A 14,139-nucleotide genomic window follows, 5' to 3' on the forward strand; every position below is an offset into this window, starting at 1 on the left:
TTTCTTTTTGTATTGGAACTACCTTCGGTGGTTCTTTGGCCCTATACTCAGGGACGCTCCTGGAGGTGCTCACTCAGAGGGACTAGATACTGTGGCAGGAATGGAAGTAGGGCTGGCTGCATGCAAGGGGATTTCCTTGACCCCTTACTATCTCTCTGGCCTGGCTGAACATTTTATAATACATTTTGAAATCAGACACTTTTAAGTTCTTTTCTCTTTTATAAAATGTTTGGTTTCTCTAGGTACTTTGGAGATTATACATATATTTTAGTATCAGCGTGTCAATTTCTACAACAAAAGTCTTGCTTTTTGATAGTAAGTAGGTTAAATCTGATTATGTAGTATTTTGAAGTTTGGTATTGTGTTCTTAAATATTGTATAGAATAGGGGTTCAGACATCTGCCTTGCATGTGGTTCATCTGGTTTGGTTCTCCGGCACTGCATACAGTCCCCAAGCACTGCCAGGGGTAATCTCTGAAGCACAGAGCCAGGGATAAGTTCTGAACCTGCTGGGTGTGACCATCACCCACCCCTCATCCCCAACCCCCCAATTTCTTTTGGACACTTTTTAAAATTTACTGGTGAAACCAAAATGGTTTAATAACTGAGCATTTTTTACTTGATACATAGTTTTATCTTTTAAAGTTTTTCTTGAGTCAGTTTTTGTTTTGGGCTGTACCTGGCAGTGCTCAGGGCTTGCTCCTGGCTCTGCATTCAGGTATTACTATTGGTGGTGCTTTGGGGACTATATGGGATGTTGGGGATGGAATCCCAGGTGAGCCAAATGCAAGGCAAATGCCCTACCCACACACACTCTCCATGCTGTTAGCGATTCCTTTTTTTCCCTTTAAGTTGAGGCATCGTGATTTACAGTTATTTATGATCCGAGTTTCAGGCATACAATGTTTCTAGGCAATTCTTGGGCAACCAGACTGGATGGCTGCACTCTAGGCCCTGAGCATGCAGCACTGCTTGGGTCCTGCACTATTGGGAGTGGCCTCCTGCAAGTATTGGGCACCACTCTGGCCACACATGGTGGTGCTTGGGGACACCAGGGTCACATTTAGTGGTACTGTGAGCCTCCAGGGCTACACCTGGCAATACTTTAGAGCATTTTTTCTTTTCTTTCTTAGTGGACTAGGTGTTAACATTCTCTCTTTTCCAGGCCATATTCTTCAAGTTCCCCAATTTCCTTGAGAAAACATTAATTTGAATGGCCTAACTCTATCAAGAGTTGGTTCAGGGATTAGAGACAAACCAAGACAATGAGAACCAAATCCTGGGCTTCTGCTTGAGATTGAGGGCAAGAGATTTTTCCTTTTACTTGAACTCTCAACTATTTGGTGATTATGTAATAAAAAACTTGCCCAAAACTGAAAGAAAAGCAGCCTAAGAATTCCTACAGTTAGTAATATACCCAGACTTTCCTGCTCCATATGCCTGTAATTAATTTTCTTTTTTTGCTTATGCTTCCCCCCCCTTTACTACTTTGAGTTGAATTTAAATTCTCCACTAAAATGAAGGATGCTGATTAGCACACTGGGTTAGCATTGTTTTCTTTATTCACTTGTTTCCCAGTTAACAATCTAAAGCCTTTTCCTAAAAAGGATGTGAAAGTTTTATATTTTATTTATATTCTTCTACTGACTGACTTGAAAGAAAAATTTGTGGTGCTTGGAATTTGTGACATGAAATTTTTAACAGGTGCTTAAACTCTAGCCATTATTAGAGACATATAAATGTTATCTACAGTTTCCTTTTGTATAGAAACAAAAGCATGACATGTTCCTCTGACCATTTACTGTCTAATGTTAATAGTGTCTGTAATCAATTCTTAGCTAGTTTTAAGAATCAATTTTATTACTTTTGTTGCATATCTTCCAATATCTTTAGGATGAATTTACCTTGTTGAAGAATATCCTTTAATTTTTCTTTCAGATATAGTCTGTAAAGTGTCTGAAGTGTCTTTGTTTGGCCCTCACATTTAAACAGAAACAGAATTCAGTTCAAAGTTCTTGGCAGTATTTCAGTGATAATGTTCCACTTCTTTTTGTGTTAACTTTGTAGGTAATCAGTTTTTTCTTTCCAAATCTTCAGTTCTTTTCTTTTCTTTTTTTTTTTTGCAAGATTACTCTAGTGTAGGGGTTGGAAAATTGAAGTTTGTAGAACAAATCTGTCTTGCTGAAGACAGAAATTTAATACCCATGTGTCTTATTAAAATTTTATTGGAACATAGTTATATTATTTACTCACCTCTTATGTAAAGCTGCTTTCATAATATAATGGCAGAGCTCAGTTGTCATAGTAATCTGCAAAGTCTAAAATGTTACCTGGCCTGAAAAATATTTCTGATCCTTGTTCCAAAGGATACTTAGGTTTCGATAAGCAGCTAAACTTCTGGGAATTAATTGGTTATTATTTCCACTGCCTTGTCTGTGAGGATTTTTTACCTTCCTATCATAGTAATATCCCACTCAAAAACTTTTCAGCTGTGTCCATTCTACTGTTCAGACCACGAGTTGTATTTTTCATTGAAAAATTGTTTTTCATTTCCAACTATCTGGCTAGTCTTGTTCAGTTTCCCTAAATACAGCAGGTAGACATATGTCCTGTTCTTACTGTGGTGAGTCTCCAAGGGTAACGCTTCCACTTGCTGAGCATTGGTGTATCCATTTTACTGTGGAGTTGAGATCAACTACAGCCTCTGTTTGCACTGGCTTATTCTTGGGAAGGGTCTTGGTGGGCTGCTAGTGTTTTCAGAGAATGCAAAGGGTCAGGCTGCTGGCGTGTTGGTATTTCAGTGGCTGAGCTCAGTAGCTCCCACACTCACCACTTTCATCTTTAATTTAGAGGTTGGGAATGTCTGGACCGTGGGAAATGTCGGGGCGATGGCCTGGGAAGTCATGTGGGCTGACTCTGCTACATGATGGCACAGTGTGCTCCTGCCTACAGTTTGTTTGCCTATATCACCCACCCTTGAGTGACGTTATATATACCCAGTGACCCTTGATAAGAAGATCTCCACTCCTGAGGGTGTGACCTACACGGTGATTCTGGTCTGGTCTCCCTGCTCTTGCTTTTAGTCAGATGTGGGTACGGCCCAGCTCTGGTGTTCCACCTGTTTCCTGTAGTGATGTTTTTAATTGGGTCCCACCTAGTTTCTTCCTTTGGTGTCTCAGAAACTGTAAGTGTCCCTCTTCATACCTTAGAAGGGACACTGTCCTTCTTTTCTTTTTTTTTTTTTTGCTTTTTGGGTTACACCCGGCAATGCACAGGGGTCACTCCTGGCTCATGCACTCAGGAATCACCCCTGGCGGTGCTCAGGGGACCATACAGGATGCTGGGATTCGAACCCGGGTTGGCCGCGTGCAAGGCAAACGCCCTATCCGCTGTGCTATCGCTCCAGCCCCCCACTGTCCTTATTTTCTTATGGTATGAGTGACTGTAGTCTACTATGTATTTTATAAAGGATCTGGACAGTAAACCACATAGGTATTCTATTTTCAGATAAAAAAATGACAATGTTGGCAAATTTGTAGGTTTCAACTTCTCTTTTTTTTCTTCATTTTGGGACTTTCGCTTTTGAAAATCAGACGGTATCTGGGTGGGGATATGGCTCAGGGGTGGGTGCATACTGGCACGTGTGAACCTCTGATTAATCCTCTCCAAGAGTATATTCCATCCAATGACCCAATTCTGTTTTTAGTTTAAACTGCATGGTCTGTATTTTTCTTCTGTGTGCATATTTTATGATTTAATTAGAATATTTAGAGTATGATTTTGTCTTTTCAAATGTTTATTCCCAAGCCTTCAACTTGATTTGTCAGCTTTAAAGGATATCTGCTAAGGTCCTGCTAATAAACTTACAAATAAATTTATTCCTCTCCTCCATGTCCCTATTTTAGTTACATTATTTTCTGAGTTTATTGTGTTTACGGTGCAGTGGAATAATATGAAGCTCTAAAAAATAACTCAGAATGTTATTAGATAAATCTATGGGACAATCTCTAATTTGTATTTTCTCCTGATCCCTTACCATTTTTTATAAAATATTCCTCTAGGGGCCAGGAATATAGCTTAAAGGGCTAGTGAGCACGCTGTGTGCAGGAGGCTCAGGGTGAGTCCCCACTGCACGGTGCCCTAGGACCCCTACGGAACACACTGGGAGGAGTCCTGGAGCACTGCATGGGTGTGGCCTGAAAGCAACAAATCACTTTTCTTCACATCCTCAAGGTCCCCCAAGTAGAGGGTGAAGCCTCACTTATACCTCAGTGATATAAACTATGAGTGTTTGGTTCACCATTACCTTGTCTCCAGTCTTTTATTTTTCCTATTTTGATTTTTATTGAGAATTAACTGGTATACAAAAGGTTGTACACATTTAATGACTACATCTTAATGAATCTGGGCATATGCGTATCATTCTCTGATACCATTACTGCAACTAAGGTACTAAATGTATCAGTCACCTCCTTGTATTCTGTGTTTTTTTGTAAGATCATTTAATGTGAGATCTATCCTTAACATAAAGTGTACAACATCATGTTTCTAAATGTAGGTGCTATGTTTTGCAGCAGATCTCTGGAACGTATTGATATTGTATATCAAACTTTATATGTAAGTGTGAAAAAAGCAAGGTACCAAACAATACTGTACTACTATTTGTGTAAAGAAAATAAATAAATAAATAAATAAATTGGAGATAGAGCTCAGTGATATAAGATACAAGTGTCAGATTTATGTCCTCCATATTCTCCTTTCCCCTCAAAAAAACCCAAAAGAAAATAGCAGTGTATGTGTATGGTGCGTATCTGCTTATACATAGCCATGTATGTATCCAGATGATAGGATGGGAGTGGGGGGGGAGGGAGTGTCTTTGGAAGGGAACATAAGAAAATGGTAATGCTGCTTGTGGGGAGAACATGGCTAATTTTCACTATACCTTGTTTCTTTATTGACTGCATGTTTTAAAATTCATCATATTAATAATAAGGATTACTTGAGAGCCTTAGAGAAACACTGACAAAAAAATTGAGGAACTGACAAAGGAATCACTAGATGATTATGGAAACGAAAGTTGCTGAAATGTTCTAAGCAGTGAAACTCTTGAATAACTTCTAACAGTGGTTTCCTTATGGAGCTGTATTTTATAAATTATGTGAAGAAATTATATCCTGTTATTTACTTCTAATGCACAAAACTATACAGGACAAATTATTAAAGATGACCATATTTATCATTTAAAAAGCTTCAGTTTTGTTAGCCTCATCCTGAATTTATTTACTTACTGGCTTTTTGGATCACACCTGGTGATGCTCAAGGCCTACTCCTGGCTCTGCACTCAGTAATTACTCCTGGTGGTGCTTTTGGGACCCTATGGAATGCCGGGGATCCAACCTGGGTTGGCTGCGTGTACGGCAAACGCCCTACTGGCTATACCATCGCTCTGGCCCCTCCTGCTGTATCTGAAAGGTTTACTAACATTGCTTACAAAATAGTGTGACTGCAGATACCTCGGTTTCCAGTGAAAGGTACAGTTCTTTCACAGTGAATCAGGCAGGAGAAGACGTCAGGAAAATAGTGGACTAGGGAACAGAAAACTTGAGAAAAGTACTTAGCTGAAATTGGTGACAATCACTCAATTTTAATGATATTCAGGACCATAATAACATCATTAGCCTATTTTTTCTTCCTTTTATTTTTGAGTCACACCCAGTGGAACTAGGTGGCAGGTGAGTCCCAGCTTGGTGCTCAGGAGGCCATGGAAAGGCAGGAATTGAACCAGAACTCCCACATGCAGAGCACATGCTCAGCCTTTGGACCATCTCCCCGAGTTCCTGCCCTAACTAATTTAAAGAAAATATATACATTTTTGTCACACCTGGCAACTTGCTTAGGAACTACTGCTGGCTTACTAGTTGGGGGTCACTTTTTTTTTTTTTTTTGCTTTTTGGGTCACACCCAGCGATGCTCAGGGGTTACTCCTGGCTTTGCACTCAGGAATTACTCCTGGCGGTGCTTGGGGGACCATATGGGATGCCGGGGATCGAACCCGGGTCGGCCACGTGCAAGGCAAACGCCCTACCCGCTGTGCTATCGCTCCGGCCCCAGTTGGGGATCACTTCTAGTGGTAATCTGGGGACCATCTGGCGTCGGGAACTGAACCTGGCGCCTCACACGTGCAAGGCAAGTGCGCTGGTCCTACCCACATCCCACCCACCCACGCCAGCCTAATTTTTGACGGCGGTTTTACCATTCCCAGCTGGAAACTCCTGTGAGAGGCGCGCGATGCCCAGGGAGGCGCACTCACCCTTCCTGGAACTGCGCTTGCGCAGACTCCTCCGCAACGAGCGTCTCGTACTCCTCGGAGGCGAACCTGTCCCAGTCGGATGGCTCAGGCCCGTCGTTCTCAACATCCTGCCAGGAAAGATGATCACGGAGTCAGCGCGAGCGGGCGAGATAAGTCATCACAAACGCTGCATCACTGTCAGAAACCGGTTTCCTCTTGACACGGTTCAAAAGGGGTGCAAAGGTCAAAGTCACCTCCCCCAATTTGTGACACCTGCGGTCACAAATTCTAAGTATTCAGCAGTCAGGTTCTTTAGATCTTTATTCTTTGCACTGCGACTAGGGAGCTTTCTTTATCCTTCTCGCCCATGGAAAATTTTTATTATTTAAAAGCCAGCTCAGACACCAAGTCTACCTTCCCAGAAACAGCCAGCCTGGCTCTCTCCATTTCTCCTGAAGTCAGACTTCACTGCCACCTTTGCCCTTTTTCTTTTTTTTTTTTTCTTTTTGGGTCACACCCAGCGATGCTCAGGGGTTACTTCTGGCTCTGCACTCAGGAATTACTTCTGGCAGTGCTTGGGGGACCATATGGGATGCCGGGGATCGAACCCGGGTCAGCTGCGTGCAAGGCAAACGCCCTACCCGCTGTGCTATCGCTCCGGCCCTGCTTTGCACTTTTTCATTTACATCTCTTCATAACCAGTGTCTCCAACTCCATCTAGGACTTACTGAGCACTGATTAGTAATGTTCTTTGCAGATCAGAACAGAGCTCTATCAAACAATCATTGACATCCACCTTATAAAGAGATGGAAAAGTTAAAAAAGTCGTTATTTTGTGGGGGGATGTGGGTTTCCAAGCAATGTGAAAGGCCTGGAAGCTGCTCCTGGTGCTCCTCGGGTCGGACCCAGCAATGTGGAGTGGCCTGGGCACAGCAGAGCTGCCGCTCAAGCCCAGTTCCCTGTATGTGCAAGCAAGTGCTCTGATCACGTACCCATTTCTCTCGTGTAAAGGTGAAAACTTTAAAGTAAAATTTAAAAGCACTGGGCCAGCTGCATGAAAGGCAAGTGCCCTACCCACTGGACTATGGCTCTGACCCCGGTCTCTGGGTTTTTGTGTATCTTAAATGTACTTTTCTCTACCCAAGTGTAGACTGACTGCAAATAGTTAGCCATGCACAGAAGTTATTAACACTTGAAAAAAGGTTATCTAAGGTTGTCTGTCATGGAGAACACTTATTTATTATGGAGAAAGCTTTTTTACTCTGCTACCTGGAAATGAATAGATAGTACATTAAATTCAGCCCAACTTTTTAATACTGATATACCAATTGACATTTTCTAAAATCAGAACTAATTTTTTCAAAACTATTCTTTTTGGGTTACACCCAGCAATGTTCAGGGGTTACTCCTAACTCTGCACCAAGAGAAATTACTCTTGGTGATGCTTGGGGAACCAAATGGGATGCTGGGGATTGAATCAGGGTTGGCCATGTGCAAGGCAAAATGCCCTCCCTGCTGTACTATTGCTCCGCCCCCCCAAACTTTTTTTTTTCTTTTTGGGTCACACCTTGTGGTGCATAGGGGTTACTCCTGTCTCTACACTCAGGAATTACTCCTGGCGGTGCTCAGGGGACCATACGGGATGCTGGGATTCGAACCCGGGTTGGCCGCGTGCAAGGCAAACGCCCTACCTGCTGTGCTATCGCTCCAGCCCCCCCTCAAACTTTTTTATATCTGGTGCCTAACGTATATGTAAATACACATATACTTATGGGCAGGAGCAGACTGAAGCGATAGCGCAGCGGGTAGGGCGTTTGCCTTGCACGCGGCCAACCTGGGCTCGATTCCTTCGCCCCTCTTGGAGAGCCCGGCAAGCTACCTAGAGTATCTCGCCCGCAAGGCAGAGCCTGGCAAGCTACCCGTGGCGTATTCTATATGCCAAAAACAGTAACAAGTCTCACAATGGAGACGTTAGTGGTGCTGGCTCAAGCAAATCGATGTAAGTACACAGGCCAAACAATTCAATGGCAGCAGATTTAGGTAACCCAAACTTGAAGAGTAGGTGTAGAGAGAGAGATGACTGAGGCCCTTAATTTTTCTTTTCAGTATATGATAACATGTTTGTTTTTGGGCCACATTTGGTGATGACCAGGGATTACTCTTGGTTCTGTGCTTGGGGGCTGCTATGGGTAGTGTTCCAGGGGACCATGCAAGGCTAGGGATAAAACCTGGGCTCCTTCACACAGAGCATGCTCTGAGACTTGCTCTAGCTGGCCCCTGATAACATGCATACCTCTTTAAATATCACATTATCTACAGCACTCAGCCCTGAATATGGTAGCCCTTAAACAGAAGTTAAAATCATACAAGTAAGTACCTTCTGGACTGCAAAGGGATCTCTCTGCTCGTGGTCTAAGTATTTCTCCAAATTAAAGAAAGTGTCATAAAAGATGTGAGCCATTCTGCATCTCTTCAAATCTCGTAGAGTTATTTTGCCTACAAAACAAATGAAGAAATACGGTAAACTTCCTCCAAGTTCTACTTTGGTAAGTTTTATTTTATTATATTTTTTGGTTTGGGGACCACCCCTGGTGGTGCTCAGGGCTGACTCCTGGCTCAGTGCAATCCAGGATCACTCCCGGTGGGGGCTCAGGGGACCACATGGGCTGCTGAAGATCAAACCCTTTGTACTATCCATTGTACTATCTCCCCGACCATACATTTCACTACTTTAAAGTATATAATTCACTTTTAAGTGACTTTTAGTTTCTGCACAGTGTTATGTCGTCCATTACAGAGTTCCTAATATTTCCATCCCCTGAAAAGGAAACTAACCATCAAGCAGTCCCTCCCCGTTTCCCTCTCACTATCACCTCCCACCCTCACCCCTCACCTCAGGCCCTGGAAATCTGCTTTCTCTCTCTCTCTCTCTACAAATCCCATTATGGGGTGGGGTGAGGAGAGTGAGGTGGATGCTTTGGGTCACAGCAGGTGGTGTTCAGGGGCTCTTTCTGGCTCTGGGCTCAGGAGTGGCCCCGGGTGGTTGTGCCAAATTCGAACTAGAGTCTGCAGCGTGCAAGGCAAGTGCTGTGAGACCTGTGCTGTCTCTCCACCCTCCAGTGTCCTGTTTCTTAAACAGGATTCCCCACAGATTCCTGGGTCTGTACGAATAGCAAAGGAAAGACCTGAACACTTCTGTTTTTGGAAAACATGTTTTTGGACGGAAGGCTCTGAAAGTGACCCCTCCCTTCCTCCCTCCCTCCCTCCCTTCCTTCCTTCCTTCCTCCTCCTCCTCCTCCTCCTCCTCCTCCCTTCCTCCCTCCCTCCCTCTCTCCCTCCCTCCCTCCCTTCCTCCCTTTCTTCCTTTCTTTCTCTCTCTCTTTTTTTTTTTTTTTGGCTTTTTGGGTCACACTGAACAAAACACAGGGGTTACTCCTGGCTCTGCACTCAGGGGACCATATGGGATGCTGGGAATCGAACCTGGGTCAGCCGCATGCAAGGCAAACACCCTACCCGCTGTGCTATCACTCCAGTCCCAGTGTCCACAGTTTTAGACAATCCAGGATCATATTCTCCATTGTGTTACCTATGTGGAAATGCCCCTTCACTTATCATCTCACCATCGCTGGCTGGCTTCACCAAGTCAAGCATCTGGCACAGCAGATCATGGAACGGCAAGGGCTCAATGCCCATGGCCTCCATGCGCTCACACTGCTCCTCATAGAAGTACTCCAGCTCATACATGGACAGGACGCCATCTCCATCCACATCCATGCAGCGGAACCAGTATTCAACACTAGGAGAGAAGGACATATATTAACAACATTCTTTTTTTCTCCCTTTTTTGAGAAGCAAAATAGTTTTATTGAAAGAAATTTAGAGATGTGGGCAGAGAGAGACAGAGACAGAGAGGTCTGAGATGGACCCGTGTAAGTTTCTTTATTCACTCAGTTTATCACAGCATGTCCTTCTCACGGTTACAAACATGTATGCATTAGACTTAGACATGATTCCACCACAAAATCCAAACAAAATGGCAGATTTCTTCTTCCCTCTGTTTTCCCTTTCTTAGAACCAACTACTTTCATCTTCTGACTATTGATTTTTATCTTTTGGGGGGGGGGGCGTCCAAATTGGACCACACCAAGCAGTGCTCAGGGCTACTCCTGGCTCTCTGCTTAGAGGTGTCGAACTGGTTTGGACACATTCAAGGCAGATATCTGACCTGCTGTACTACTGCTCTGGCCCTGGAGTTTATCTTTTTATTTTCAGATCAGATGTTATACCTGGAGCCCTGATGCCTGTTGACCCAGTACTTCCAGTTCTCTCCAACCCCCTTGGTTTCTTCTCTTTCCTCCTCTCTAAACACTGGGTCAAGGGGGCTCTAGGCATCCCTTTTACTACACTACGTTTCTTCATCTCGTGTCCCATATCCCACAGATAAGTGAGATCAACCTGCTTGGCTTTCTTCTGGCTCACTTCCCTCGACATGATTATCTTCCAGTTCCAACCAAGATTGCAGCAAATGGCATGATTTCATCATTCCTTGCAGTTGCATAGTATTCCACTGTGTGTATATACTACATCTTCATAATTCAATATCTTACTCGCTGATCTGTTCAGATTTTCCATTTCTTTATGATTAAATCTTTTTATTTATTTATTATTTGCTGTTTTGGTCATGCGTGGCTATGCTCAGGGGTTACTCCTGGCTCTGCACTCAGAAATTATTCCTGGCAGTGCTCAGGGGACCATATGGCATGCCAAGATTGAAGCCAAGTCGAATGCTGTGCAAGGTAAACGCTCTCTCCACTGTACTATCGCTCTGGTTCCTAAATCTTAAATAGGGTTAGTAACGAAGCCTTTACATTTCCCATTTTTCCAGGCTAACCAATTTCTAGCAGATAAATGTTCATGGTGATTTCATATGATCCTTTTTATTTCTGTGATATAAGCATAATGCCCCCTCTCTTACCTGGTTTCATCTGAGTCATTTCCCTCCATATTCCAGTTGATGCAGAGTGTGTGAACTACACGTGTAGAAGGCTGAAAATCACTGGTCTAGCTAATGGCTCATTAGTTTTATTTACATATGAATAAGAGGTTTGTTTCACTGATCTTTTTTCCTAGCTTACATTTTCATTTATTTCTGCTCTTAATTTTTATTATTTCTGAAAACTTCAGATTATTTTTTTCCCTCATTCCTAGATAAACTTTAGCTTATTTGGTATGTGTACACTTTTATTCTATTTTATTTATTTTTTTCTTTTGGGGTCACACCCAGTGATGCACAAGGGTTACTCCTGGCTCTGCACTCAGGAATTACTCCTGGTGGTGCTCGGGGGACCATATGGGATGCTGGGAATTGAACCTGGGTTGGCTACATGCAAGGTAAATGCCCTACCCGCTGTGTTATTGTTCTAGCCCCCTGTATACATTTTTAATGCAGTTATTTGTTGATGTAACTGTCCCTCTTAAAACAGCTCTGCTTCATCTATAAACTTTTATATGAGGGTGGGGTGAGCACAGCCAGCAGTGCTCAGGGCTTACTCCTGACTGCATAGGAATCAGTCCTGGCAGTGCTCTGAAGGCCATATGCGGTGCCTGGGCTCAAACCTGGGTCAGCTGTATGTAAGGCTCGTGCCTTACTGGACTCTCTGCAGTTTACTTTTTTTCTTCAAGCTTTGGTATACCGCGTTTTTTGTCTTCTATTGCAAGAAACTATAAACTTTTAGTAAGATTTTGTTTAGCACAACACCATTCAGTTCCATCTGTCCTATATAGTAAAAGGCAAGGTTTTATCTATTTTTAATGGCTGAGAAGTATTCTGTAATCTAGCTACCTATCTGTCTGTCTATCTATCTATCTATCTATCTATCTATCTATCTATCTATCTGTATGCCTACCTCTATTTTTTTACATCTTCCTCTTTTTTTCTCAATTTTGGCAGTGCTTAGGGTTTATTCCCAGCTCTGTCATCAGGGATCACTCCTTTTGGGTTTGGGGACCTTTGGGGTGCCAGGGATTAAATCTGGACTAGGTTGGCTGTGTGCAGGGCAAACAACTTCCCCGTTGACTATCTCTCTGATCTTACCACATCTTCTTTATCCACTTATTTTTAGGCACGAGTTATTTCCAGATCTTGTCTGTCATAAATAATGCTTCCATGACTATTGACATGCATATCTTTACTACTTAATATTTTTGTGTTCTTGGGAATAGATGTCAAGGAGTGAGTTACTAAGTCATATGGAAGTCATTATTCTTCTTCTTCTTATTTTTGCTTTTTGTGTCACACCTGGTGTTGCACAGGGATTACTCCTGGCGGTGCTCGTGGGACCATATGGGATGTTGGGAATCGAACCTGGGTCCGCCACATGCAAGGCAAATGCTTTACCTGCTGTGCTATTGCTCCAGCTTGAGGAAGTCTTATTTTTAAGTTTTTGTGAATTTTTTTGTATCAGTCCCACTACAGTGAATTAGTTTCTTTTTTCTCCATACCCTTGTCAGCATTTTCTTCTGGCTTTTCTGTTGATACAGGCCATTCTCAGTGGTGTTTGGTAACCTCATTGTTATTCTGATCTGCATTTCCTTTACAATTAGTGATGTTGAACACTTTTTCATGTGTCTGTTGGCCATCTGTCTTTTTTGAGAAAAGACAGCTCTTTTCAGCTGTTTTTCCCATTTTTGATTAAAGTATTTATTCATTTTTTGAGCTATACCCAGCTGTGCTTAGGACTTACTCTGGGCTCTCAATTCAGGTATCACTCCTGGCAGGCCCCAGAGACCATGTGGGGTGTCAGGGATTGAATCCGGGTCAGCCGTATGCAAGGCAAGTACCCAACCTATCACCTAGTACTATCACTCCAGCACCTGAAGTTATTTGCTTAGTTCTTTATATATTCTGGATAACAGCCTGACAGATTATTCACTCCTCTTCAGTGGCATGTCTTTTAAGTTAAGCAGTGTAGAAGCCTTTTATTCTTGGTTTAGCTTTCTGGCTTTTGTGGGGAGGGGTGAAACCAGGCAGTGCAGAGCACTTGCATGAGAGCATGAGCACTGTCTCCATCCCTCGCCTCTGCCAATGGAACTGAATCACTGAAAATGTCTTTGAGTCCAATGTCATGGCGAGTTCTGCCTATGTTTTCTTTGATGTACTTTGTGAATTATGGTCTAATTAAAGACATAGAGGCTTTTATTTATTTCAGATTTTGGGCTACACCCTGTGGTGCTCAGGGCTTACTCCTCAATCTGTACTCAAGGATCACTCAGGGGACCATACACTATGCTGGGGATTGAACCCGGGCCAGCTATGTACAGATAAGCGCCTGGCTCGCTGTACTATCGCTCCAACCCTGCCTTGGGAATTTTGATGGTAATGCCCTTAGTCTGTACAGTACTTTGGGGTGGGATGATCTTATTAACAATGTTACTTCTTCAGTGAACAAGTAACATGTTTCCATTTCTTTGTATCTCCTGTTTCTTTTAATAGCAATTTATAAGTTTTTTTATATCATAAATATTACAAAAAAATCTGGAAAATTCTTTAATCTGCTCATAACTACTTTTGGTTTGTTTGAACTTTCATAAAAATGTAAAAATTGCACAAGTAAACAATTTACTGAAGGGAATGTTATTCATCCACTACCAGTTATTCCCAGAGAAAAAGCATTTCTTCATAGCTCTGTTGGTCATGGATGAATTGCTATTAATAGTCTGTGAATAGCATCATGGATACTCCCACGGGGACAGGACTAGTTGCTAATAATTTCTACGATGTAAATAAGCTTAATGACCCATAATGGAAATGGTAGTGCATCCTTCTGGAGATGTTTGAAGCTTTTTTTTTT

The 14,139-nt window shown here is 42.7% G+C and overlaps 1 protein-coding gene across 1 annotated transcript in view; it reads right to left on the bottom strand.

The window, feature by feature from the left end:
* Positions 1-14,139, bottom strand: part of PPP2R3A (protein phosphatase 2 regulatory subunit B''alpha) — a 155,374-nt gene that overhangs the window by 10,976 nt on the left and 130,259 nt on the right. Inside the window, exons 12-14 of the mRNA XM_055126127.1 lie at positions 9,910-10,085; positions 8,667-8,785; positions 6,311-6,417 (exon numbers count right to left, since the gene is read on the bottom strand). Coding sequence (XP_054982102.1) covers positions 6,311-6,417; positions 8,667-8,785; positions 9,910-10,085 — 402 coding nt within the window. The remainder of the gene's footprint in view (positions 1-6,310; positions 6,418-8,666; positions 8,786-9,909; positions 10,086-14,139) is intronic.

This window comes from Sorex araneus, chromosome 2 (assembly GCF_027595985.1).
Source record: "Sorex araneus isolate mSorAra2 chromosome 2, mSorAra2.pri, whole genome shotgun sequence".
Taxonomy (NCBI): Eukaryota; Metazoa; Chordata; class Mammalia; order Eulipotyphla; family Soricidae; genus Sorex; species Sorex araneus.